At 37.5% G+C, this 14445-nt stretch overlaps 1 protein-coding gene across 1 annotated transcript in view; it reads left to right on the forward strand.

The window, feature by feature from the left end:
• LOC106851576 (sodium channel protein type 5 subunit alpha-like) overlaps positions 1 to 14231 on the forward strand; it is a 33718-nt gene extending 19487 nt beyond the window's left edge. Inside the window, exons 16-27 of the mRNA XM_088157117.1 lie at positions 30 to 467; positions 1355 to 1501; positions 2618 to 2738; positions 3815 to 3969; positions 4645 to 4818; positions 5184 to 5291; positions 6685 to 6963; positions 7419 to 7472; positions 8380 to 8521; positions 9069 to 9169; positions 9587 to 9857; positions 11259 to 14231. Coding sequence (XP_088013243.1) covers positions 30 to 467; positions 1355 to 1501; positions 2618 to 2738; positions 3815 to 3969; positions 4645 to 4818; positions 5184 to 5291; positions 6685 to 6963; positions 7419 to 7472; positions 8380 to 8521; positions 9069 to 9169; positions 9587 to 9857; positions 11259 to 12457 — 3189 coding nt within the window. The 3' untranslated portion in view covers positions 12458 to 14231. The remainder of the gene's footprint in view (positions 1 to 29; positions 468 to 1354; positions 1502 to 2617; positions 2739 to 3814; positions 3970 to 4644; positions 4819 to 5183; positions 5292 to 6684; positions 6964 to 7418; positions 7473 to 8379; positions 8522 to 9068; positions 9170 to 9586; positions 9858 to 11258) is intronic.
• Positions 14232 to 14445: the final 214 nt, after the last annotated feature.

Genomic DNA, 14445 nt, shown 5'->3' on the forward strand with positions numbered 1-14445 from the left:
TTTTTTGTTGTTCTTTCAATTTCTTTCAGGTTCTCAACCTTTTCATTGCACTGCTGCTGAGCTCTTTTAGTGCTGACAGTCTCCAGACAACAGAGGATGATGGAGAGATGAACAATCTTCGGATTGCCTTCGCTCGCATCCGCAAGGGATTCCACTTTGCCAAGAGCGTGACGTGGGATGCCTGCTGTAGGAAGCTCAGGCAGATAAAGAAAGTGCACAGGAAGAAAATCAAATTGACTGCACAGAACTCATTTGGGTTCAAGAGTGAAGAGAGAAAAAGTTGTAAAGAGAATTACAATAATGAATGGATTGAGAAAAACGGGGACAAATGCCCAGGTCTTGAAGATTTTGTTAGACACCCCAACATATTTGTTTGTGTCCCTATTGCTGAGGCAGAGAATACAAGTGAGGGTTTTGAAGATGATGATAAAATGAGCACATTTACTGACACAGAATGCAGCAAACAGGTAATAGGTTTCTTTATTTGTGTTGGAACAGTAGAATTGTGGAGAGAGATGAAGGGAGGGAGAGATGTGGGGGAGAAAATGTTCTGCAGCAGAACAGGGTGGGATATGTTGGTCCAATTCCAGAGAGTTACAAAGTTCTGAACTGGAACCAAAAGTAAAAATATTTATAGCAAGGGGAAATCATCACTTGGAGCTTTTTAAAATCAAGATTCTTTCATGGTTTTAAAAGAAAATTTTTGCAGGAATTCTAGCTGGTGTGCTGTGGTGCAGAAAGGTAATTGTGGCAGTCCTTGGTGAACTTGGATTTTTTAAAAGTAAATATTTATGAATAATGTCAATTGTTTTGGTATTATTCACACAAAAGAGCAAAAAATACATGTTCTGCATACAGAACATCAGCATGGATTCAGCATATGAATTTATAGCTCTGATCATTTATATTTTTCCTTGCTGCATGTAGTATGTAGTAATTATTAGAAGTGGATGGGATTAAGTATGGAGTGACTCTACTGAGGACATATTTTTTATACTACATCATATATTTACCCTATTTCTTTGTGTTCTATTAATTTTTCCGTTCTGTTTTAATCACAATTGTCATTCTGGTATCACAATTTCCCATCTTAAAATTCCCTCTTAATTCCTATGTAAGAATTCTCTTTTGAGTTTTGAATAGATAATTAAAATGTCTTAATTTGCTGCGTGTGTGTTGGGGAAAAGTTCAATCCTTGGGTAAAATCAGTAACTCAAAATGATCCTTTCTTATAACTCTCGTCTGGAGATTCATACTTCAAATTAAATTTATAGCTTATTGGTTTTTCCCTTCTGATTTGTACACTCCCTAAAAAGGCAAAAGAAAGCCCCTCTAATACACAGATTAATTTCAGGATGAAAATCACCTCAGGCAAAGGGGAGACAGAGCAAAAAATTCGGGCAGCTCGAGTAAAGCATCAGGATTTTCCTCTGAAGAATTCAGTGTGCTTTATCTAGAAAAGGACAGGAAGAGTGAACTCTCATCACCAGAAGGAAAAGAGGTAATTTTTTTTTTAAGTGCTGTTGACTTTCCAATACTGGTCAAACACAGGCATATTCCTGTTCAGGGATTTGCCAGGGAGAAATTTAGTGCCAGAAGCAGCTCTGAACTTGCAGTACCTGATCTGGCAGGATAAAATCCAGTACTGGAGCTGGAATTCTGTGAGCAAAATCAAAGGATTTCCAGATATTTATTTTAAAGAAAAAAAAATAATTATAGGAAAGAGAGTGTGCAGAAATAGGAAGACTACAATGTAATTTTGGTAGTAATCATGAATTATTTATAAAATACTCTCTGATGCCTTCCATTTTTTAAATTCTAACTACAAAAAGGAGGATTAAAAAAAAAAAATAAAGAGAGAGAAGTTTCCATGTGGGAAATTCCACCAAGTCTGCCTGTGTCTTAAATATCTTGGATTCAAGAAACATAATGCTTGAAATGAGTTTCTCTCTGTGTCATTAAAGATCATTTTTGCCAGTTAACAGTACTCTTAAAATAATTTGGAATGTAAAATACATTCAAAGAAGTAAAGAACAGTATTATGGAAACATGAAAGAACAAAAGTGTAGAATAAGTAATTGCTAACAAACTGCTGACTCATAACACATTGTCTTTGGTTTAATGGGATGGCAAAAAGCTTCATAACTGAAGAATACAGGGTATGATTCCAATTTCTAATTCCTAAATCCTTTCATGGGTGCTCAGTTCCTGGCATGATAACAGATATATTTATCTGGGTCTCCTGTGTGAATGCATCTTTCCATGATTTCATGGTTTAAACCCAAGTAATTTCTCCTGTTTTGAGAACTACATTCACTAATATGCAATTCAAAAGCTCTTCCATTCATTTCCCAGCTGATTAGGCAGTTACATCTGGTTCATGTAGATAAATATTGTAATTATATAATTATTGGCCTCTATTTGAATGCACCTATTGGTACTTCTAAGCTTGTATCTTTTAAAATCAAAAAGTTTATTCCATTACTTACTCCAACAATACTTGTAATATTAGTACCTAACAAAGGTTTAATTTTGAGTTTTATTTGTTCATGGATTAATTTATTGATTTGGACCTGAGTTAGAAAGAATCAATAACTGATATTACTGTGCTCGGTAGTTGGACACTGTCAGCTCTTCTGAAGTCAGCACAGTGGATCTCACAAATCCTGAAGATGTTTTAAAACAGATTCCAGCATTTTCTGAAGACTTAAAGTCTCCAGAACAATGTTTTCCAGAAGGTAAGACTCTCTCATTGTTTCACTACTGGGAAGTGAGAAGAGTGAAAACTCAACTTGTTTCTCTAGTGCTGCTGAGCCAATAGGGTCAGATTATTTTTAGCTATCTGAAAAAAAGCTAAATAGTTGTTCCCATACAGTCAACACAGAGACTGAGACACCTGAAAAAATAAAACCCTTTCAACCTAAAAGCCAATTGCTTACAAGTGGGACATGGGGAAAAAAATGACATAGACCTCATTCTGAAAAATAGGATTGTGGGGTGAGATGAATTTCACTCAGTTCAACAGCAGCCAAGTCACTCTAAGGGTTTAACATAAGAGAAGCGTGTGTGGGGTCAGGTCTCACGTGGCAATGGTCACTTAACACATCAGATTTATTAATGCTTTGCAGCAGCCAAAGTATTCCTTGTATAATATTTCGTGAACAATCTCAAAGGAGTGAAATAAGCAAAAGAAGCTGCTAAGATGAGTTGAATTTCTATAGGGTGATGATTAGAGAATCATAGAATGACTTAGGTTGGAAAGGACATTAAATATCATCCAGTAATCTGAGGACTCTTTTCAAATTATCAGACAATGCCTAAATTTGCAAGTTGTTCTAGGATGTGTTCAGTACTTTTATAATTTCTTCCTACCCTAATATGTAACAACATTGTTCATAATATCAATCCTGACAAATTTGGTGGCTTTCCATGCTGAGGTTACAGCATCTCATCTCTGCTTTCCAAAGAGTGTGCAGAAACTGGGAAGGGCTTTTGTAACATCAAGGCTCTTCCCATGGCCTTGAAGTTTTGACAGCAAGTCAGTGAGAGCCTGTCCAGTGTCTCAGAAATATCTCGAAATAATTGAAAGCTGTCCAAAAGGGCTCTACCTACTGTGTATATAAATAGGAGCTACAAGGCAAATTAAACTAGGTGTATCCCATTTTTTTTTTCTCTTGGTAGAACAGGGAAAACCTACAGCAACGATGCAGTAAGTGTGACCATTGGCTTTGTCCTGTCCCCAGAAGTTTCCTGGCCATGCCTCCACATTCATGTGCATCCCCTCCAGGCTCTCACTGCTGTCTCTCCCTTTCAGGCTGTGCTCGGTACTTTCAGTGTTGCCTGGGTAGGGCTGCCAAGTTTGGAGGAGAAACCTGGTGGAATCTGAGAAAAACCTGCTACCAGATTGTTGAGCATTCTTGGTTTGAAACCTTTATCGTGTTCATGATTCTTCTGAGCAGCGGAGCCCTGGTTGGTGTAGCACAGTTCCGTGTATTCGTGAAGGATTTTTTGCTTTAATTTGCACACAGAGAAGTAGTTTTTACCAACAAAGTGGATATCTTTGAACTCATGATTAGGGAAGAGTCTTTAAATAGCAGTCTTTTTTTCACCATTTTAATTATTGCAAATCTATTATTGATATTATTATATCAATATAAGAGAGCATGAGCTGAGCTAAGAATATATAAATCTCAGAAGCTGTTTCTCTTCTGGCTGTATACTGTATTTTTCTCAGGAAGTTATGTCATAATTGTGAAATATTAAGGAGATTTTATACCATTAAAAAAAACAAGTGACTCTTAATACTTGGGAAAACAAATACTTAGTTCTCTTCAATATATAACTTTATTATATAAATTTCTAAAAATATATAACTTTATTACATAAATTTCTAAAAATATATATAGTGTCCTAGGATTTCATTGTGCAGGAAGGTTGCATCCACAGGGCTGTATTATATAGTGAAAAAGAAAGAGAAAGCACAGGGAGAATTATATTTTTATCAGCTGGCATAGATTTGAGTAATAAATGGTGTTCAGATCTGTCTTAAATTGAATGATGAAGGGGTCTCAGTGTTGCTTGACTTTAATTGTACAGGGTTAATTTCTGATTTTTACCATTTATCTATATCTATTATGATTTCAGGCATTTGAAGACATCCATTTATATAAGAGACAAAGAATTCAAGCAGTATTGTTATTTCTTGACAAACTGTTCACTTTCATTTTTGTTCTGGAGATGCTCCTGAAGTGGGTGGCTTATGGCTTCAAGAAGTATTTCACCAATGCCTGGTGCTGGCTGGATTTCCTCATTGTAGATGTGAGTTCTGCCCTTGCTTTTCCTACACAGCATTAGCAGCAGAATCCCTGATTATTTTCTGGATGTAAATTTCAGACAGTGCCCTTAACCCCTGTAGCAATGGTGTCAGGATATTGTACTCCAATACTGAAAGTTTGGTTATGTTTTGGGGTTTTTTTGTTTGGTTTTTTTGTTTGTTTGGTTTTGTTTTTTTGTTTGTTTTGATTTTTGTTTTGTTTTGGTTTTTTTTGTTTGTTTGTTTTTTTGTTTTTTGTTTTTTTTTTTTTTGTTTTTTGTTTTGTTTTTTTTTTCTTTTGTTTTTAACAGAAATAAAGGAAACAGATGACAGGACATTGCTAATCCTTTTCCTTTGTCTTCCCCCTCAGGTGTCTTTGGTAAACCTCTTTGGCAGTACCTTTGGCCCCATGAAATCCCTGAGGACTCTGAGAGCTCTGAGACCCTTGAGAGCACTGTCACGGTTTGAGGGAATGAGGGTAAGACTGAGTGCAAACTAAAGCTTGTCAGAACTGAAGGGCACCTGACAGGTTTGTGACTCATCACTGTGTCTTTAGGAAGGTCACATGTTTACCCCGAATTCAGTTTAGGAACTATAAAATTAATTTTTAAAGAGACTCTTGGTTGTGCTCTTCTGTACTTGGGTTTCCTTATAGACCTTTCTGGAGTGATTGATTCAAGTGCTGTTGAAATTAAAACTGGACTAGGTGGAACTTTGTTCCATCACTGCTCAGACCTTCTTGTGTTCCTGTCTTACTGAGACAGGCAAAAATAAAGTAGAGAATAAGAACTGTGAGCACAATTATATTTTTTGAAATCTGATAGCTAGCTAACTCAGAGGAAAGAGTCACTTCAATTTTGAAAGTTTTTACTGCGTTGATTTACAAAAACTGTAGCCTATTAAAAAGTACTTTGCTCAAATTATAGTTTCAAGTAGAGTTCTTTCAGAAAATGAAAGTGTTTGTAGAATATCAGATTGTCTTTTCCCATTGAAAGAGCCCATTTATTTATTATTTTTTATTCTGGGAGAGAGACTGAAAATTCTGTGGTTACAGTCTTGACACTGTGAAGACAGAGAAAAATGTCATTAAATTAATTAGCAGAATGTATCAAAATTTGATATTGAAAGAGGTGATGTCATACTTTCTGTCTTGCTATGAAGAATGTGTGTGGCACAGTCTCCAAAAAACCTTCACAAAGCCTTTGAATTTTTCTCTTGATCCATTAAGTTTTCCTTTGCTACCTCACAGATGAGTTCACTGTCTTCACAGTGAACCTCAAAGAAATGTTCCCCCCATTCCCTTACCCAGTTTTTTGAAGCAATCTGTTATGTCTTAGCATATATTTAAAATCTGCATGGATACTTTTCTGTGGTTATACAGCACCTAGCTGCACAGAAAATGCACCATCAGGTTATAGACCCCAAACACAATCATAATCCACTAAAAATTAATGATGGAAATTACTAGTGGAGAATTTTTACTGGTCCTTTTAGGAACTACTTTTGACAGTCTTAAAAATAGTCCTCTGTGCTATGGATGAATACTTCAGAAATTTTATATTAATAAAGTCTAAAACAAAGAAACAAATGGACTACGTTTTATTCTCAAAACAAGGGAAAATAAGAAAAAAAAAAAGGGTGGACTTACATTTCAGAATTAGTAGGGTCTCACAGACCAAGAAGTATCAACCATTGCACTGAAAGCATAATACATATTAAAGATATTGTTCAAGGTCCCCCTGCCAGCTGTGACTGGTATTTACATGGAAAACATCAGGTTTTTGTTTGCAGAGCTGACTAAGTGACTGCTTACACATACCTGGGCTCATCCATTTTCTGAAGTGTGTTTTTCCTCTCCCTTTTCATCCAAGGTTGTGGTCAACGCTCTCCTGGGAGCCATCCCTTCCATCATGAATGTTCTGCTCGTCTGCCTCATCTTCTGGCTCATCTTCAGCATCATGGGAGTGAACCTCTTTGCTGGGAAGTTTGGGAAATGTGTCAACATGACAGATGAAAATTCCGAAATAAGTACCGACGTCAAGAACAAAACAGACTGTGAGACGTATAACACCACTGGAAAAATATTCTGGGTCAACGTTAAAGTCAATTTTGATAATGTTGGCTCTGGCTACCTGGCTCTTCTTCAGGTGGTAAGTGCTGCTTGTCCTCAGTAGCCAGCACTTTGTCAGATGGGCTTGACCTTTCAGCAATTCCAAACTCGTCTCTGAGGGTGATGCAAGGAGTGGAATATCCTGCAGCTTGCTGTCCCCTTGTAGCTGGCTGTTCATGCACATAAATGGGAAAATGGGATGGATGAGACCCTGCTGTGATTTTCCAGATGATAAGGGAACATTTGGTGGGCAAGTGCTGTTGTAGCCTCCACCAGTTTCGTGATCCTGAGAGCTGGAATCCATCTCAGAAGGAATTCTGGGGCAAATCGTGACCTTTTCTGTCAAAATGTGGATTTGTTCAGCCATGAGTGTTGCATGGCCTTTAGTGCCATGCTGATGAAGGTTTATTCTGTCAGTGTCATTCGGGTATTTCAACGTATGTGAAGACTTTTAAGGCCAAAGTCCAACACATTTTCCATAATCTCTCATTCCAGGCAACATTTAAGGGTTGGATGGACATCATGTATGCAGCAGTAGATTCACGAGAGGTCAGTCATTGTATTCAAACCTTATTTTCTGTGAATGCTGCCACTTTCTGCAAATGCCATATTCACTTTGCACTTCTACATCTGCTATTTGCCTGTGCTAAATACTACCAGTAATTATTTTTTGTTGGATGTTGAAAACATTTAATCTGAAAATGACTCATAGTATCCTAAAGCTCCTCTGGTGCAATGGGGAAAGGCTTTCAGCTCTAGATCCACCCACTTACACAGAACAAGGTGGTATGACTTAGGAAGGAAAGAAATTGAAATGTAGAGGATGTCTTAATTTCATCAGGAGTTCAAAGGGATAAAAGAATTTTTAAAGTATTTTAATTTTATAATATTGCTAATATTACATATGAAAATATAAACAATATGTAAAAATATGAATATACTAATAATAGTATTTTCATATATTGATATGTTTTTGTGCATATGTTTTAATGTTTTTCTTCTTTGTTCTTCAATTTGAAAAGTTATTTTTCTTCTTCCAATTTTGCTTTTATTCATAATAGTAATCACAGAAGTTTTTTGCTAAGAAGAGAAAAAAAAACCAAAAACGTATCTAGGCCAAGAATTTTAATGGCAAGAGCTTGGAATTTGACTTCTACATAGTTTGGTTGAATTTTCATGCGCTGAAAAATTTACAGCTCCTATTCTTATTGGAAGGAACCGAACTGGTGCTGCTCCAATGCCTGTGAAAATCACGTCAAGAATATTCAAACAAAATTTTATATTATGCACTATTGGTAGCTTTAAACTATACCACTTTTGTCACAATTAGCAGTGAGGCTGTGAATCTTAATTCCTCCCGGAATCAATTTTTGAGAGGAGCTTCAATATGAAGATTATTCTGAATTGGGCCCACGTTGCTGTGTGTTATTTCTCAAGCTGCTTCTCATTCTTGCAGAAAGATGATCAGCCAGATATGGAGAGCAATCTGTATATGTATCTTTACTTTGTGATCTTCATCATCTTTGGATCGTTTTTCACCCTGAACCTCTTTGTTGGTGTGATCATTGACAACTTCAACCAGCAGAAGAAAAAGATAAGTGTAGTGGTTGTGCTTTAGAGAGCAAGGTCCTATACATGGAATCTAAAACTTCTATTGGCAGTTACCAGAGCATTAATAATGAAGTTACAAGAAATAACTTTCTCCTTTTTTCCCTCCTGTAATCTGAATACCTAGATCTTCCCCAAACACTTCAAAGCCTCTTAAAATTTAATTTATTTTGGGAAACTCAGCATGACAGGAGAGTGGTTATTTAGAAAGTGGTCTGCTACAGATGCTCTGATACGTGATTTGGATATTCAGCAAGCTCAGCACATGGAAAGACAGGGAAATATTTGATCCTGTCCATGCTTTTTGTTTGAGTTTGTCCATTCCTTTGATTGAGCTGAGTTTCACACCAAGACTTCTACTCTGTGAATGGCAGGTTTGTGCCACTGATTTTTGGGACACAGTTGCATGATATGAAAGGAGCCAGTAACAGCAAGGTGTAAAAAAGGAAGGAATGCCAGTTTCCAGGATTTTAAACATTTTAAGTACAATGGTGTTGCTTCTCATCAAATAACAACGACTTTTCTTTGTATACTTAGGTGGGGAAGATATCTTTATGACAGAAGAACAGAAAAAATACTACAATGCAATGAAAAAGTTGGGATCCAAGAAACCTCAAAAACCCATTCCAAGACCCTTGGTAAACAAAATTCTTTACTGGGAAAATGCATTGCAAAAGTGCAATTTAATTCACTGAAAAGTGCATATATTTATATATTGCATATAAATTATTCATGTTGTCTTTACATTGATACTCACACAGTGCTCTAAAGTCAGTTCCACACCAAAAAGTTGACTGAATTATTTTACAGGTTAAATATTTATTAAGTTCTCTGCATCAATATTATTGGGTTTTATATTCACTTTGGAACTGATAAAACTTCAAGATGGGAAGGGATGTTTAATGTCCTTTTTGTACTCTGCCTTTCTCCAATTTCTCTGACTTCATTGTAGCTGAGTGACTTTGCAACATAAAAATTGGAAATGTTGGAAACATGTATGGAAGGGAACTCCTTATTTTTATAACTCATGTCAGAAGTATTTTTTCCCCCTCTAGAACAGATACCAAGGTTTCCTTTTCAACATTGTAACATCCCAAATGTTTGATGTTGTCATCATGGGTCTCATCTGCCTCAACATGGTCACGATGATGGTGGAAACCTATGAGCAAAGTGAAACAAAGACAAACGTCCTCAGCAAAATCAATATACTCTTTGTTACCATCTTCACTGCAGAATGTGTGCTGAAATTGCTGGCTCTGAGGCAGTACTATTTCTCAAATGCCTGGAACATATTTGATTTAGTTGTTGTTATTATGTCACTTGTTGGTAAGTAAAATAGTCTTGAAAATTCTTTACTACATCAATTATTATTCTTTTTAGAAAGAAAAAAAGTAGTTAAAATTTATTAACTGCGAATAGTCATTGAAATGTAAGTCATAATACTGTAAAGTCTTAAGGAAAAAATAAGCAATTCCTCTCAAGATTATATTAAATAATATTAAATGAGATTTTTAAAAATCCCTTCAGTAAAAGTGTGTACATGTTTATAATAATTTAGGGTTTTTTTTCTCATCTGAAATACAGAATGAATAACCCATCATAGCAGCATCACATTACATGACAATTTGCATTGTCACAGATTTCGTACCAACTAAGAAATATTTAATCAGATCAATTATTGGGTTTTGTCATCTGTGTTTCTGACAGATGACTGAAGTATATAGAAAAATAGGAATACTGGAATATGTATAGAATAGGAAGACTGGAATTAGATTGTAGCCTGTAGAATTCAATCTCTATAAACTCAGGCACTGCTGACTGAAAAAAAGGGTTCACACTTTGTAACACTTTAGAAAAGATCACCAAAAATGCATTCATTTTTATTTGAAGGGATTGCAATGGAAAAATGGGGTAAAAAGCTCTGTTGCAAATTTGAGCTTCCTGCCAGTTTAACTGTTCCCAGGGCTAGTACTGCCCTAGCAGCAGGCATTTAAGGGAAGAAGGAGATTTCATTTCTTTACTATGAGTCATGTCTTGAGTAAGTAAGATTCCAGTAACACTATAGCTCTTTCTTGAGAAATTAAATTTCTGGATTGTAAATACAGAAATATGTATCCAAAACAGCTACACTTAGAAAAGGCAGGCCCCTTCTAGTGCTACTAGATGTCATTTATTTCATTCAAACAAAGAAAAAATAACATCCTTGTGTAGCTCTGTCCCTGAATGAACCCAAAGCCATTGTAGAGTGGCATGCACAACTTCTATGTTCATCACTGTTTGCTTCTACATATCATGCCTATATTATATAAATGATAACCATGACATTGCTTTATACCTCGTTTTCTTAGTTTAGCTTTGTAGTGTCAGTATTTGAAGACGAATGTAGAAGGTAACTTGAATCTTCTGAAATAGTCATGCAACCAGAGTCAAAGAAAACCATCAGTCATCAAATGTCCACTGATACACATATTTGAGGTTGTGCACAGAAAGTTCCTTGTCATCTTTAGTGAAACAGGGACTTTCCTGGGATGGCTGAAGAATGTTGTTCATAATTGCTGATTTCAACAACTATTATTTCAATTCAGCTTCTCCTAAAAGTTATTCTGGTAGGGCTTAGCAAAAACACATCCGATATTTTTGAGCTGTGAATATGTTATCATTCCAGTTTCTTTACTAGTTAAATGAAAAATAAGATATTCTAACAAGTTGTTATCCTCTCCTTTTCAGCCTTACTGCTTTCCAGCATTGGCAAAGCCTTTGAACATTTTTTACCACCCACACTCTTCAGAGTCATTCGTTTGGCTCGGATTGGCCGGATCCTGAGACTCATCCGAGGAGCCAAAGGAATTCGAACTCTGCTCTTTGCCTTAATGATGTCCCTACCTGCCCTGTTCAACATTGGCCTCTTGCTGTTCCTGGTCATGTTCATTTATGCCATTTTTGGCATGGCTAACTTTGCCTATGTGAAGATGGAAGGTGGCATTGACGATATGTTCAACTTCCAAACCTTTGCTAACAGCATGCTCTGTCTCTTCCAAATCACCACGTCAGCTGGCTGGGATGGTCTTCTCAGTCCTATTTTAAACACTGGGCCACCATTCTGTGATCCAAACATAAATGGTACCATAGGTGAATGTGGTAAACCTGCCATAGGTATTATTTATTTTGTTAGTTACATCATTATATCATTTCTCATTGTTGTAAACATGTATATAGCCGTTATTCTGGAGAACTTCAATGCTGCCACTGAGGAAAGTGCAGAGCCTTTAGGGGAAGATGACTTTGATATCTTTTATGAAATCTGGGAGAAGTTTGATCCTGAGGCAACTCAGTTCATCACTGTCTCTGCACTTTCAGACTTTGCAGATGCTCTGCCCCAGCCTCTGTGCGTACCAAAACCAAACAAAGCTGAACTCACAGCAATGGACCTGCCTGTGGTCAGCGGGGACAAGATACACTGCTTGGATATCTTGTTTGCTTTCACCAAGAGGGTGTTGGGAGATTCTGGAGACCTGGATAGTCTGAAAGTACAGATGGAGGAGAAATTCATGGCCGCCAATCCGTCCAAACAATCCTACGAGCCAATATCGACGACGCTCAGCCACCGGCAGGAGGAAGCGTCGGCCACGGTGATCCAGCGTGCCTACAGGAGCCACCTGCTGCAGCGCTCCCTCAGACAGGCCTCCTACCTGTACCAGCACAGAACTCACAGCTCTGACACCCTGGGACATGCTGCTCCTGAAAAGGAAGGACTCATTGCATCTATGCTGAGTGCAAATTATGGTAGGAGTCCTGTCAGGTCTGAAACTTCGTCCTCGGTGTCCATCCCCCCGTCATATGACAGTGTCACAAGAGAGAGTAGTGGCAGTCTCATGGTTGAGAATGGAGAAATGATGGGCAGTCATCAATCTCCAGACATTAAGTAGTTAATCGGTGACAAAGCTGTTAAGAATATTTTTAAATTTTCACAGAGGATGATATTGCAAATACATGTCAGGGGAGGCAGCCTCCCTAGGAAACCAGGTCTGTTGATGATGATCAGTTCATTATGGCAGCTGAGAACCATGGTCTTTGGCTCTGCTGTGTTGAGTTTTCTTCAATATTTACCTATTCAGAGAAAGGTTTTGGATCTGTTTGATCAATGGCATCTCACTGCAGAGCAGGTCCCACAGTACCTGGTGCTGTAACATGTTCACAGCAGTGATGGGCAGCCTCAGCTGATATTTCCCCTGTATAGGAAGCAGAGAAAAGTCCAAGCACCAATGCATCTACTGGAGAACAGAAAGTGAATGACTATATGAGTATAAATTTATGAATGGAGCGGAGCTAAAATTTATTCCATTCCTAATTGATACTATCATTATAAACCTGTTTAGCAAATCGCTGATGATTTTTTAAGGTTTTTTTTGTTAATGTTTGGGGACAGATGTGCCACAAACATAGACCCTGCATGATCCACAGATATTCCACAGTGGACTTCTTCCAGTATGATTGATTTACAGAATAAACCATGGCATGTATGTTATCATAGTTGTGTTACTGAAGTTTAATGAAATAATAAATACAACTCCTAGTATCACAGAAGTCATACTCAGCAGAGCAAAATCTTGCTTTATATTTTGCCTGTGAGGATTATTTTTTTTAACCTAGTTTCCTCTGGCAGTGAGGTGAAGGCAGCTGTACCATCAGTCACCCCATAAAAATTTGTGTTTATTACATACTTTCCTCAAACTTCTCCTAACAGCTGAGTTTTGTGTTAAAGTTCATTCTTGACAATGAGAAGAGGTAGAGAAGAGAAACACAAACACTGGCTGGAAATTTGTAATATCACTTCAGCCACTCCCTTAGACACCAAAAACCAAGGCTGGGGAGCTCCATATGGGACCCATCAGAGGTATGCTTGGTCTTGGTGATGAACATCATCCACGGCCAAGGATGTTTCCCTTGGGAGGCAAGAGCCTTTCTCCCTCCTACCTGTGTTTCTCTCATGGGAGAACCAGCCTTCTCTCTCCTGCTAGGTTAGAAGAAACCAAATTATGAGTAATGTAGGCAACCAGGAAATTTGGGTTGAAGCACTTGAGTCTGGGGTTAACATAAGACTAAGGATGTAATCACAAATTCTACTTCTCATGGAACTACATGTGCAGATGGGCTCTCATGGTTTCTCATCTCACCACATTTTCCTTATGAAGTCTTTTACCTTCATGTCTTTATAGCTTGGGCTTCTCAGAAAAACACATGCCCAAACACTACCTAATCTTTTGTCCTTTGTATATTTACTTTAGAGATACCTCCAGCCAAAGCACTTTGCTGTCTAAGGACTGTTGTGTTTCCCTTTATCATGTTCTGGATGTAGCCACAAATTACCCCTGACATTTTAATTTCTTATGTACCCTAACATCTTCAAGGTTTAAGATGCCTTTTACTTTTCTCAGTTGCGAGGTTGCAGCTCTGTGATCACCGTTGGGTTTGGCAGCTTCTGGCAAGGCTCGGGTGAGCTTTTCCCTCCACACTGATTTCAGCCAGAAAAGGACCCAGTGATGGAGTGAGACCTGCTGTGCACTTGTTTGCAACCTGCATACCTTTTCTCTGGTAGCAGTTATATTCTCATGTCTTGTGTTGCTTTCTTCTCTTGTCTTTTTCACCTCTTCAGATTGTGAGCTTTTTGGACAGAAATTCTCTTTCACTCTGGATGGTAAATTACACCTAATAATGAGACTCTGTTTTCAGTTAATATTGTCTGAAGACTGATGCAAATAAATAATATTTATAATACCTTTTAGTTTCATCTGTGGTATTCCCTTAGATTCTTCCTAGCCATTCCTGAAATGGTAGCAACTTAATTAGTTTTGACTAATTCTCCCTCAGATTTTAAGGTAGGTGCACAGTGAATCTGTGTTATACCAGAAAAGTC

This window comes from Sturnus vulgaris, chromosome 1 (assembly GCF_052056855.1).
Source record: "Sturnus vulgaris isolate bStuVul1 chromosome 1, bStuVul1.hap1, whole genome shotgun sequence".
NCBI classification, from domain to species: Eukaryota; Metazoa; Chordata; class Aves; order Passeriformes; family Sturnidae; genus Sturnus; species Sturnus vulgaris.